This window comes from Petaurus breviceps, unplaced genomic scaffold, assembly GCF_028583685.1.
Source record: "Petaurus breviceps papuanus isolate PSGF00001 unplaced genomic scaffold, PetGlider_PUasm1.0 551, whole genome shotgun sequence".
Lineage (NCBI taxonomy): Eukaryota > Metazoa > Chordata > Mammalia > Diprotodontia > Petauridae > Petaurus > Petaurus breviceps.
The window spans coordinates 13,315,126-13,329,504 of record NW_027186372.1 but is presented as its reverse complement, the minus strand read 5'-3'; the positions used below and the strand labels follow the sequence as shown (position 1 = coordinate 13,329,504).

Sequence of the window (14,379 nt, the reverse complement as noted above, 5' to 3'; positions counted from 1 at the left end):
GAGAGAGAGAGAGAGAGAGAGAGAGAGAGAGAGAGGAGAGAGGAGAATAAAGGAAGATCTACTTGTAAAGAAACCAAGGACAAACTTTCTCTGGGAAGCCTCTGCTGGTGTATGAGCAAGCTTCAAGGGCAGCACTTTGGGCCCCTCATTTGCCTTTCATTTCCAAGGCACAAGTGGCCAATTCTGGTGCAATTGAGTTGTGCTTGAAAAATGTCAAGAATATTTGGAAACCACACATTTTTGCTGATGCCTGGAGTCCTGAGCTGAACGAATTCCATGGCCGACTGCTGGGAGGAGGCTCACCAGGGGCATCACAAATGAATCACTGAAACACACCAAGTGTGCCCATAAGGGGGAAAAATACTGCCTTAATATCCAGTACAGAAAAAAAAAAGATGAGCCATCCTCAGGACGCTTTCTGTTCCTCTGTAGAATCAGTTGACCAGACCTTGTCTTGGGTCTTGCCTAAATTTTTCCTGTAACATGTAATTGCAGGTCTTAACAGACTCAAAGTTAGAATAAGGAATGGACAATAACACAATGGACTATCTGGAAGTCACCCTCTAGAAGATCACAAAGTAAGGTCCCTAGCATGGTATCATACAAGTTATATCTTAAGCAAAGTCCCTACTATTTATCCAGGGAATACCTTAGGTCCTAAGATAATCATGTTTCTACAGTATTAGGATCACAGATTTAGAATTGTAAGAGACCTCAAAGGATATATAAATTAGTGGTGTCAAACTGAAATAGAAACAAAGTCCAGTAAACTACACGTAGGGACCCCCGTGGACCACGTGCTGACTTAGAAAACCACACATTAACATCATCTATGTTTTATTGTGTTTGTATTTATTTTGTTAAGTATATCCCCATGACATTTTAATCTGGTTTGGGCTGCACTGGGGAGTGTTGTGTGCCATCTGCAGCCCACAGTAGGTATTTGACACTTCTGAACCCCACATCCTTAAGTAGAGAGTTTAAGTGACTTGTCCACGATCATACAAATAGTATGCAGTAAAGTCAGAATATGAACCCAAATCTTATGACTCCAAACCAGATCTCTTTCACTGTACCATGCTACCTATTACATTGGATATTTGAAATTTGAGAATTCATATTTGAGGTTGTTTATTAATTCACTTCAGCCTAATCCAATGGAATATTATCTACTGTGAAAGCACTTTGCAAATCTTGAAGTACAATACCAATGTGAACTGTTATTACTGTTGTGTAGCGAACGATTATAAACACAAACTCAAAGAGAACACATTTAGTATTCTAATCATAAAAAGGTAAGAGTTCCTTTTAGCTGTAACTATATGGAAACACTAAGCTGGTTCCTCATGGCTGCACTGAGTGATAGAAAAGAGACCTGGCTCCCTATTACCTGAGACTATTTGATCAGATCAGTTGTTATCCAATTAACTTTTTCAATAACAATCAATCTTATTTCTGACATCAAAGAGATCCTATCTACCATACCATTTGAAATAACTCTGATGTATAAATTTCGGGGAGGGGGGGCGATATCTTTATGGAGGTTTTTCAAGCCAAACAATTGTAAGTGGTTCTTTGAGCAGCCAGGGATTCTGGCAGAGGCCATTGGACTTATCCTAACCTATAGGGCTTAATGCCTAGTGCAAAGGGAGCAGCTCCCTTCTCCAAGACGAGATGTGATGGTATGGAGGAATATAGCTATGTGTATATAGACATATATGGAGAGAGGTTTAAAAAGGGACAAATTTGGGTTCCTTAAATGAATCTTCATTTTCATAATGACATCTTAGAAACCTCTAGTCATATTTTAGTCCCCAAAGTGGTTGGATCATGGATTACATGACCACTTCTGAGATCTCTTAACTCTGAGATTCTATAATTCTAAGAAGAATGAAACTATTCCATAATCAGATACAACAATCGCATTTTTCATATTTCTCCATTTTAACATAACAGTTTTATACATATGGCCTGTTTTCAGATAATTACAGTGATCAAATTTCATTGATCTGGGTAATCTCTTTACTGATGTAGCTAGACAGTACTTGATATCCCGGTATATGATTTCTCATGAGCTGTTGGCCAAAAACCAATTCCTTACCTGGTGCCAGCTTTCTAAAGATAAGTGTCACTCTGTTTAGTTGGGCTGGTCTTCTGGTGCCAGCCCTTTCTTTGAATCATTTGCAGCTTGATGGGACTTGCCTAGCAACTGGTGGGTCAGTATGGGGTTCCTGTAGGAGGTAGAATTTGAGCTGAAATTTGAAGGAAACTAGGGTTCTGTGAATTGGAGGTGAGAAGGGAGTGCCTTCTGGACATGGAGACAATCCAGAGATGGATATGGGGAGCAGCAAAAAGGTCAGTTAGACTATAAATTAAAGTATGTGCAGCAGGATAATATACAGAAAGCCTAAAAAAGTAGACAGAAGCCAAATTGTGAAGGATTTTTTAAAGTCAAAAAAGGGAGGCTGTATGTTATTTTAGGGGAAGGAGGGGGAGTCACTGGATCTTCTTGAGAAGGCAAATTACCTGGTCACATCTGGACTTAAGGAATATCAATTTGGCAAGTATGTGGAGCATCAGCTGGAGAAGGGTGAGATTGGAGGCTGGGATACCAACTAAGAGGCTATTGGAATAGTCTGTATGAAAAGTGGTGAGGACTTGGGGTGGTGGTGACGGCTCCGAGTAGAAAGGAGTAGAACACGTTATGGAAGTAGATTCAGCGAAACTTGGCAGCTGACTGGACGTGAGGGGGAGGGGGCAGGGGAGGGCAGAGTTGTGACCCTGGGGACTGAAAGGATCCTAATGATCTCCTTCCTGAAATGAGAGGAGGCGAATGTGTGAGAAGAAAGATAGTGAGACTTGTTTTGGACATGGTGAATTTGAGACATCTACAGGACATCCAATAGATGTTCAGTAGGTAACTGATGATGTGGGACAGGAGTTCTAAGAGAGAGCCTCGGGCTGGATATAGATCTTGGTCATCTGCATAGAAGTAATAGATGACTTTACTAGAGCCAATGAAATCATCCCAAAAAGCATGTACATAGAGAGAAGAGAGGCCAGGGATACCCATCCTCAGAGAGTGGAAGGAGGGCAAGTAGGTGGCATGATGAATAGAATGATGAACTTAGAGTCAGGAAAAGCCAAGTTCACATCCTGTCTCAGCTGGACTTACTAGCTGTGTGGCAGTTATTTAAAGTGATTTAAGTTGTGAGTTATTTAAACTCTCAGTTTCTTTCTATGAGGACCAGCGCCCACCTTAAAGAGTTGTTGAGGGGATTAGATAAGATAATATTTGTAAATCACTTGGCAAACCTTAAAGCGAGAAGTAAATGTTGTTATTGTTATTAGAACAAGGACAATAATCCCGCAAATGAGACTGAGAAGGAACAGCCAGACAGATGGAAGGAGAACCAGAAAAGCAATATCTTGAAAACCCAGTGATGTGAGGGCATTGAGGAGAGGGTGGTCAGCAGCATCATATGCTGCCTAGGTCAAGAAGAATAAGGACTGAGAAAAAGACGATTGAATTTAGCTATTGCTGGATAATTTTTAATGCTGAGGAAAGCAGTTGTAGTTGAGTGATGATACTGGAAACTAGGTTGCAAGGGGTTGAGAGGTGAGTTTTAAGTGGAATAAAATGGGCGCTAGTATAGACAGCTTTTTGCTAGGAGTTTGACTATGAAAAGGAGGAGAGATAACTTCTAGTGTTTTATGAGTATTTAAATCTTTTTTTTTTTTTGCTTTTTGGAGGGCAATTGAGGTTAAGTGACTTGCCCAAGGTCACACAGCTAGTTTTTGTGTTGTGTCTGAGGCCAAATTTGAACTCAGATCCTCCTGACTCCAGGGCCGGTGCTCTATTCACTGCACCACCTAGCCGCCCCGAGTATTTAAATCTTTAATTACTTATTAGATAGTTTTTCATTTGAGAAAGACATATCCTTGTTCCGTTTTTCTTTAATATTCTGTTATTACCACCCACACTCCAAAAATACATTGTAAGTAGTTCAACAAATACTTTAAAGGATACATATGGCCCAGACTTTTTGCTTTGCTTGTGTTTTGGCTTAATCATAGGCCAGTGGGTTATTATTTAATGATTTAGAAAGACCTTTTCAAAATTGTCCTTGTCTGTGTTCACTTGTCAAAATTTAAACAAAATTTTGCAGCCTGGGCTCACAATATAGCATGGAGTAAGCATAGCCAGAAAATATACTTTTTTTTTGAAAATTATCATTTCAATCAAGATCAAGCAGAAAAAAGTTGTTAGAAAGGAAACTGTAACCTTGTTATCTGAATCTGGCCTTGTAGGCTTCATCCAAATCAGTCTTGGTCTAATATTCTTATACATATCCAAGAAGATTTCAATTTTATCCATTTATTCTAATGATGGCCTTGTTAAATAATTAATTAGCTATAAGCTCAACTTCTGACATGCCTGTCAATCATGCTAGCATATCGCTCGATCTGGGAGTCTTTAAAATGCTTAAGCTTAAAATGCTTTTCAGGCCCTGGCAATAAGAATCCATTTCCAAGTTGTGTTGGAAACCAGTATAACAGGTGACCCCAAATTTTTGTCAGATTATAGACCCCATGGCTAGATCCCTCTGGGAAGGCTGGTTGAGCTAGTCAGCAACAGAAAGATGTTGACTATCAAAGATGAAGTTTTATTTAAATTAACAAACATGTAGGAATTGTACCTTGTGGAATGTATTGCTAGACTGACTGTCCTAGGCAGGCATGAGAACAAAAACAAGCAACAGCAAGGAAAGCCCTCTCTATATGACTTTGAAATTCTAGTTTATGAGTGAATTATGGGTCTGGGAAAAAACTTCTTAAGTCACTTGAGTCCTGCCTCTGAGCTTCACTATATCTACAGTGATCCTCAACATTTTCTAAGGAGGGAACCCCTCCCCTGCAAAAAAAAAATATATTTAAAGTATTTAAAGTAACAGGGCAGTTAGGTGGTACTGTGGATTGAGTGCTGGGCCTAAGTTCAAATCTGGCCTCAGACACTTCCTAGCTGTGTGACTCTGGGCAAGTCATTTAATCCTGTTTGCCTCAATTTCCTCAACTGTAAAATGAACTGGGAAAGGAAATGGCAAACCACTCCAGTATCTCTACCAAGAAGACCCCAAATGGGATCACGAAGAATTAGACAGAACCGAAATGACTGAATGACAATTTAAAGTAATATGTATTTTTTATCTGATATGCATATGGGCTAAAACAGGTTCTTACCAGCCTGATAGGACTTTTCAGAACTTTTGTTCTTTTGGCGTAGTCTCTTATAACTCAGAGTCTCTTTCATGTCAAATGAGACATCAAAGTAAAACTTTGGTGAAGAATTTTATTTACTGTTAGCATCTTCCTATACCCTGGTACCCTGCTCTAAAGGGTAGTGTTGTAATTTGCTGTGGCTGTATAATCCAAGAGAGGCAGCCTGGCAGACTGGCTTAGGGGACTATCCTTGGAGACCTGACTCTAGAACAAACATATAAGCTTTGGGAGCATGGGCAAGTCTTTGAAACCCTCAATGCCTGAATGAGTTTTCTGAGACTATAAAATACAGACTGGTTACTGATGTGCATTGGAGGAGAAAGTTTCCACACCGGGATTTCCCTGTACTGATTAAATCGTAAGTCTTTGCCTCCACCACCAAAAAATAAACAAAAATCTCTTCTAATGTAAAGTAATAAGGAAATATAGCCATAATTCCCCTTTTATATCTACACTTGGTCAATGCATCCTTTTCACTCTTTTTTTCCCCCCTGGCAGGCATTTCTTGTTCAAGACATCTTCTGGAACTACCCCTCTGTTCAGCAGCTCTTCTCCTGGATACCCTCTGACCTCAGGAACCGTTTATACTCCACCCCCCAGACTCCTGCCCAGGAACACTTTCTCCAGGAATGCTTTCAAGCTGAAGAAGCCATCCAAGTACTGCAGCTGGAAATGCGCTGCCCTGTCTGCTATCGCAGCAGCTGTACTTCTCGCAATTCTCTTGGCTTATTTCATAGGTAAGTTGAAAATTCAGTCTGTCTCATTCCTGTTGGTCAGAAGGCACTTTCCTTTTAAAGAGGATCCAGCATGGTACATCTGATGGGCCAGAAGGGGCTGCTGTGTTGAGAGTGAATTTATAGATCCCCTGTAGTTGGTACAGTCATTTATCAGCTCCTGCAAGACAGAATAGTGAATGATGGATGAAAGTGATTTTTCTCCCCTTAAAACTAATTAAAGCTGATGAGCTTCTCTTCAAAATCCCAAATGACCTTTAGTAAAACAAAGATTAAAAAATTCTGACTTCACATTTTCCTGGCTATAACTTAGGATGCTTATTATTGACAAACCCAACCCTTATTCTCAGAGTTGCCTCCTAGCCTCTCTTTTATTGGATTCTGAGATGGGATTATTGTGTTAAATGAATGCAGCTGTGATCAGATATCAGTCAACAACCCAAGAACAAGAACAGCCTTTTGGATGATCTGGGTTCATTAAAGGCCAGGCCAGACTTGGCCAATTTACTTTGAGTGCCTCTAAGGAAAAAATATGACAAGATAGGGAGGCCATAGCAGCCAAAGAGGTCTCCTAAGAAAGGAAATTAATCAAAGTGATTGATTACCCCCCTCTTTTTTTTGCTTCTCTCCATCCTCGAATCACCCCACCCTTTTCAACCAAACCCCAAATCACAGTAGCACTCTTATGCCTTCTGCACTCTAGAGCAACCTAGCATAAGACTCAGATTAACATGATGGATTGGGGCGGCCAGGTAGCTCAGCGAGTAAGAGCACTGGCCCCAGGGTCGGAATGACCTGGGATCGAATCCAGGCTCAGACACTTAGCATCCACCCAGAAACACCTGGCCGTGTAAGCTTGAGCAACTTACTTAACCCCAATTGCTTAAAAAAAACAAAACAAAACATGCTGGATAATTATGCTGTTCTCCAAAATCAATGACATCTACATCTATTCACCAAAAAATAGAATTTGGTTTCATGATATATAATAATGCAAAATGCTATGAGCTTCTCGTGGCAGCATAGATTTAGAATTTTAGTAGCTTTTAGAGACAAGAGTCCAACTTCCTTATTTTACAGATGCAGAAACTGAGGCCCAGATAGATTAAAGTGATTTACCCGAAGTAGCTCCAAGTAGAACTTGGATTTGAACCCAGGTCATCTCATTCCACACCCAGTGCTCTTCATTTTCTGCTCTGGAGGTTGAAATCTGCATGCATATCATCATCCCTGCTGAAGGCCCAGATTCTAAGCAAGAGTCACAGAAGTTCTGCTCTGTGTTTATCATACTGGACCCATGGCAGACATGTACGCAGACTGAGTAGTGGCATTTGCCCCAGGTTTTGATTTAAGAATGTGCTTTTCAGGATTTCTCTGGTCCGTTATAAAAGTTCTTCCCTCTTCCCAAAAAATTTGCCTTTGCAAATTGGAAGGTCTTCCTGTTGTCATCAGGTCCTCATTCTAGGTCACAGCAACTTCTAGCCCTTTTGCTAATTTCCCTCTTTTCTTGAGTGTATTAGTTGCACATGCAGTTGCCTGCCATTAACTAACCAAGAGAAAGAAATGTGACACTTGCTAACCATCAGCTTGTGTTCAGGACACTTATCTTAGTCTTGGATCAAGGGTCCCTGTTGTCCCATTCCTCCCTCAGCACCTACTGTATCTACCTGGCAAATGAAAGGAGACTTGTTGGCATGGGTTCTATCATTTCTGCTCTCCACAGGAAGCCAAGTTGGTGCCTTAGATGGATGCTTTGGAGAGAGCCTGACCTGCCCAATTAAAGTACTTAGTACATAGCTGGGCAGAGAATATGGTGAGGAAAGATCCCCTGATGCAAACACAAGTAGCTTGCCAGGCTGTGTTTATGTACACTTCTTCTATAAGGAAACAAATCCACTGACGTGTGACTAGGGAGCAGCTGCTCTGCCTTCCTCACATATGGACTGGGGCACAAGATATAGAAGTTCCTTCCTGGGTCCAGCGAGTGTGTGGAAGGCAGGCATCTCTTTGCTGGAAGCATAGAAAACTTAGCCCCTAGGGTTAGACCATATGCACAATCAAGTCAACAAACATTGATTAAGTATCTACTATGTGTTGGGCAGTGTGCTAAGTGCTGAGCATACAAAGAAAGGCAAAAATAACCCCCCAAAATCTCTACTGGGGGAGAGAATATGCATACAATGATACAAACAACATATATACAGGATAAAATGGACATAATCTCAGAGGGAAGGCATTAAAGAGGACTGAAAGGTTTCTTCTTAAAGGAGGGGCAGGTCCTAGTGAAAGCAAAACATTAATCAAGGACAGGTAGCCAAGAAGAAAGTTCTTATTGATCCAAGGGAAGTCTCACTTGTCACCTGTGAGGTTACCCCTTTAGCTCCCTGAATGAAATAGCTAGAGAAAGACAGTCACAGCCAGGGGTAACAGTAATAAGAGAGATTATACCTTTAGACCCAACTCCAGAAGAGATTGAAGGCTGACAAGCTTGACACCTTTGACTTAAATGTTAACCTCCACTTTCTGGCTGTTTCTGGGTATCCTGTCTTGGGGGTGGGGAAGAGAAGGGTCGAGGAGGAAGCTGGACATTCCAGGCAGAAAATAAAGCCTGGTGTATAGCGCCCCACCAAATGCATAACCGTCTGTGGAGGGATATGTGTTATCATTTCTTGTCAAACTCTGGAATGCAATTGATTGTATTTTTAGCAAGTTTCCTATGGCTACTCAGGATGAAATCTCTGAGAGACTCTAAAGAATCAAGCTCTATTTTCTTTTGGAATCACTTCACAGGTTGACTTTCTGTTGGAAACTGCAAAGAGGTCCCATGTGCTCAATTCTCAGGCTGATGTTCTACTGGGTAGGTCAAGACCATGGAGAACACATCCATAGAAGTAAAGGGAGTGGCTACTCCTGCCAAATAGGGTCCCCAGTGAGCTTCGACTTGTTGTAGAGAGATAGATGGATACTCCCTGATTTATTGAGCTTGACAGTTAAAATATAATAGCTTTCTGTAAGGGAGAATCATATAAATAGGAAATCATAAGTGAGAATTCTTAATGTTTTAATTGAGTATGTAGCTTGTAAATGATGGATTGTGTAACATTTTTATCCACAGTCTGCAGGCCATTGGAAGCTTATGCTAAGCATCGTTGGATAGTTTATTAGTTTATAATCCATCATTTCTGATTATATATGCTTTAGGTAAGATTATGCTTTGACCCTGGAGCACTGAGAAACAATTTATAACTCAAAATGAATGATGTAATTAGCCAGTTTTCAGGGTAGTTAATGGTGGTGATCACATAACCCAGTGGTCCTCAAAGTATGACCCCTTAGAGGTCCCTGAGACCTAGTCAGATGATCCATGGGGTCAAAACTCTTTTCATGATAATGACATTTTAATTTATATTGTAGTAAATAAAAGTCAGTTTAATTTCTAATAGGGATAAATAGTGATAGATATAACCCACATAAACAAAAGCTCTTGGTAAGTGGTAGGGAGGTCCTCAATAATTTTTAAAGAGATAAAGACATTCTGAGGCCAAAAAAGTTTGAGAATCACTGATATAGCCATGTAGCCACATAGCCCCTTTCCTGAGTTGGAGGTGAAGTCAAACGCAGGATAAGAGATCAGCAACTTGTGACCCCTATCTCTGTCCCAACATTCATACCCTCCTTAGCCTTGGTATAGTAGTTTGCCTTCTAATTCTCCATTTCTTAACTCTGGAATTGGAGACACTGATGATTATTTTTGTGGGGAAACTGAAGTGTATTGAGGACTCAGTAGAGTGTGAAAATCAGTTTGAAAATGAAAAGCGATATTATTAATTATGCAGTGCTTATAGGGCCATAAACACTGTATTATAGGCATTGTGCAAAGCAGAGTGAGGAACAGTGAAATCCTGCCTGGAAAACAGCTACAGAGTAGGCCAACTTCAGGGAGCAGGACAAAGACAAAACCCACGAGAACACGTAAAGGAGAACACGTTGAAGATCCAAGCCTATATATCCTTGTCCAGATGCATCCCACTTCCTCTAATAAGAGACAAATCCTAAAATCTTATGATAAATCCCATGTTGTCATGTTTTGTTTAGTTTTCAGAGAGTCTTTGGGCAAAGGTCTACCAGTGACAGTGGCAAATAAGTCAAATTATTTTCCATGCATGTTCAAACCCGTCAAGAGGAGGCTTTCCTGAAATGAGCAGCAATGTTGGGTTCAGCTGCATGACAAGTTCTTTCACAGACTCAGGCATGTAGGTGGGTGTAATAGCAGAGCTCTTCCAGCAATTCTGCAGAGTAGAAGGCCGAAGCCCTTATAATGTCAAGGGGCGCTAGATCCCCAGAAGCACTGCCAATATTCCTGAGGCTGAAGAATCTTTTGTCACTCTTAGGTCAGGACCTCCCAGAGCATAATTCTCCTGGTGCATACATAAACTACTCCCTGGAAGCACATTAAGCATGTCAGGAAGCCACGTGAGCTCATTCACTTCCCTAGGGGAACTCATGTTAAGTTACTCTGTTCTTATGGATGGTCTCCACCCCCTAGGAATAACAGGAAATTTTTACTCTGATTCTCAAGAGAATCCCACCCCTGGCCAACCCTCCCTTTCATCTTTCTTTTCTTTTCTTTTTTTTTAAATATATATTTTTTGAGGGCAAGGCAATCAGGGTTAAGTGACTTGCCCAGGGTCACACAGCTAGTAAGTGTCAAGTGTCTGAGGTCTAATTTGAACGAGGGCCAGTGCTCTATTCACTGTGCAGCCTAGCTGCATCTATCTTTCTTTGGAAATTGTGCTTTCACCTGTAACTATCTTTCCATGTCTTGAGTGTTTCTTTTTATTGTCTCCTCTATTAAAATAAAAACTTCTTGAGGGCAGGATCTGGTTTTGCCTTTTTTTTTTTTGTATCCCCAGGGCTTAGCCCAAAGGCAAGCACATAATAAAGACTGCATAACCGATTGTTGTTTAATTGACTGGAGTCAGGACTGAGTCTGTATAAACAAAAGCTTCCCCAACCCTCAGATTTATCACATTGACAGAATTGGTTTCACAAGGTCAGTGTCATAGATTCAGCACAACTGTATAAGAAATGCTAATAGTGCCCTCCACTATAGAAAGCATATTCCTTTAGAAAGTGTATGTAATAATATCTGACCTTCATATAGCCCTTTAAGGATTGTAAAGTGTAATATACACACTCTCATTTGACCTTCACAACTACCCTATGAGGTAGATGCTATTTTTATCTTCATTTTATAGAAGAGCAAACTGAGGTGAGAAGAGATTAAGTGACTTACCCAAGGTCATGGAGCTAGTAAAAGTCTGAAGCAGGATTTTAATTTAGATCTTTCTGACTCCAAGTTCAATGGTCTATCCAGGAAACCGAGCAATGGCACCTTTTACTTCTGGAAAGTGTTCATTTAAAAAAGAAAAATTCCAAGGCACTTTCACATAATTATTTTATTTGATCCTCCCAACAGTCCTGGGTGGTAGTACTCACAATAGGCCTGAGGTTGTGACTTGTCTATATTAATAGAGCTAGTTAGTGACTAGAGCTGGGTTAGAGGCCACGTTTTCTGGCTCCAAACACAGGATCTGTTTCTTGGGCTGTCTAGCATGGTGATTCTGCAGTTTTCTCTGGAGATTCAGGTTATCCTGATTTGCCAGACACTTTATGCAATTTAAATGATCTCTTCCATAGTTTAAACTCATTACTTTCCGTTCAGTCCTCATTAACAAATGAGCATAATTGGTCCCTTTTCTTCTCTTGGCATCTTTTAACATATCAGTAGTCAGATATCATGTCTCCCTTCTCTCTCTTTTTTCTGTTGATGAAGTACCCATAGTTCTCTTAACCTTTTCATGTATCTTTTCCTCTTTCACTGTGTCTCTTTATGGGGAAAAAAAGTGTTGATCCCACAAACTGAATCCAAAAATACCAGCTAAAGGTCCAGCTCCAGTGCTAGCGAAGCAGGGGGTTGAAATTCTCCAGTTTCTGTTTCCTATCAAAGCCATTTTATGAAGAATTAAATCTTCTTTTCTATGCTCATCCACAAGCTAACAAAGCAACCTTCCTTTTTATTTGATAGTGTCTCTGAAAAATAGAAATCTTTATCTTAACAATTTAGCTTTTCACAGGGCTGCTGGGAAACAGCACTTCAGCATCTTTGCCAGGAAGATCTGCCTGGCATGGCTGCTTGGGTACTCGCTTCTCCTCAATCTTCATCTTCTCTCAATTCCTATTCAAAGTTCTCCTCCATTTTGGCCATCGTTTTTGGTTCAGGGCCTAATGCACTCCCTTAATTACCCTTTCCTTTGCTGCCTTTCTGAGAATTTCCAACAGGTGGTTTCCACGCTGCTTGAGGAGGCTATCACTGGCTCCCTACTCCAACAGTACCTCATTACCTTCATACTTCCATGAATGTCATGATCTTTTGAAAGACTTGGAAAGTTATTGTTGGTCCCACTCAGCAGAGAAGGAAGATGCCTCAGAGATGTGAGTTCCTTGTTCAAAACCAGAACCATCCTGGAGACTCTAGGGTGACTGGAAAGATGTTCTCTAGTATAATAGCAACCGTATAAACATATACCGTGGACTTACTGTCCAAACCCTTCATTTCTTTGGTGGACTAAGAGGAAGAAGATGAAAACAAGCGTCTCTGTCATTGTAAATGAGTTCTTAGCTCTTCAAATTTCTGCCAAAGTCAACAACAACAGAAAAAGAAAAACATGAAAAACAAAAAACAAAAAAACCTCCACCTACGCGATATCAGAAAGTCACCTTGTCTTTTTTCACTACAGTTATTCCTGCCAAATATAAAATACTGTGTTTTAAGTAAGCTGCTAAACTGCTCTGTCTTCTGCCAATCTGACTTTGATCTCCAAAGAACATCAGGCCATCAACATGTCAGTATGTTAAAAGTGTGGTAATTTGGGGGGCTTTCAGTTTCCTTTGAAAATAATAGGAGATTATTTTCTATGGAAACTAAAAGCCTACAATGTGTTTAAAGTTACTACACTTGGAAATTGATATGTTGAGACTCATCCTGATGAATCCTAAGAGCCTGGCTGCTATTTTGTGTACTCCCATCACACAGAACAGAGCAGGAATAGGGAAAATAAAAAGAAAATGACAGAAAATGATGAGCACAGTACACTTACCTGGCATCTTTTATGTGTATGCAACCTAGGAAAAATATTCACTCTCATTTAGCCTCCAACGCTATTTGACTACATAGACAGATGAGATTTAAGGTAAACTTCATCCTACTGTATGCATTCCTGACAATGTAGTTACCTTGATGGGAAGAGAATCCTGTTATCTAAAGGGCAGAGCTTTAGATTATTAGACCTGAGTAGTTTAGCAAATAAAATTCCACCTTCACTCCCACTCCTCTAAAATTTATTCAAGCTTGTTAACATTGGGGGGAAGAAAAAGGTGCTGGCCACAGATGAGTTAGGGAGTACTTTAATGTCCTTTGTTCCTGTCGTAGACAGTATTTAGTAGAATACTTTTTATCTAACAGAATGCTAATGAATTCTTAACCTGATAATCTATTCCTGTCACTGCTGCCACAGTCTTGTGTGTGTGAAGGGGGGGGAGGGGGAAGAAAAGATAAAAAAGGGGAGGGGAGACAGGGAAAGAGAGAGAAAGACTGTCATTTATCTTTCACATTCAGTTTTAAAGGACCCACTAATTTGTCATAAGTAGAGGAGTAAAGCACTAATTAAGCTTTAGTTGGGTGTATGACAGTCAATTTGAGGATTTGTCCCTCTGAAGAAGTTTCAAATAACGGAAAGTTTTCTCTTCCCAAAATAGATATGGTCCCATTAAAAACAAGATTGAAAGAATCTTGGGGCAGCTAGGTGGGCGGTGAATAGAGCACTAGCCCTGGAGTCAGGAGGACCTGAGGTCAAATCTGACCTCAGACACTTAACACTTACTAGCTCTGTGACCTTGGGCAAGTCACTTAACCCCAATTGCCCTGCCTTCCCCCCTCCAAAAAGACAAAAAAAAAAAAAGAAGCTTGTTGGTTTAGGGTTCTTTTGGGTAAAACAACTAGGTAACTCTGTGGATAGAGTGTTGGAACTGGAGTCCAGGAGACCTAAGTTCAAATCTAGCCTCACACACTAGCTCTGTGACCCCAGGCAGGTCACATCACCTCTGTCTGTTTAAATTTCCTCATCTGAGAAATAGAAATAACAATATTACCTACTGCTCAAAGTTATTGTGAAGATGAAATGAGGTCAGATTTATGAAGTATTCTGCACACCTTAAAGTGCTGCGTGATTACTTGCTCTCACCATCCTCATCATCATCGCATCTGCTTACAACCAAGCACTTATTCTTTCAAGGCTTCAAGAAT

At 40.5% G+C, this 14,379-nt stretch overlaps 1 protein-coding gene across 7 annotated transcripts in view; it reads left to right on the top strand.

Moving 5' to 3' along the window:
• TENM2 (teneurin transmembrane protein 2) overlaps positions 1-14,379 on the top strand; it is a 417,254-nt gene that overhangs the window by 163,295 nt on the left and 239,580 nt on the right. For all 7 annotated transcript variants that reach the window (XM_069102413.1, XM_069102414.1, XM_069102411.1 and 4 more), the window contains exon 4: positions 5,779-6,017. In XM_069102413.1, coding sequence (XP_068958514.1) covers positions 5,779-6,017 — 239 coding nt within the window. The remainder of the gene's footprint in view (positions 1-5,778; positions 6,018-14,379) is intronic.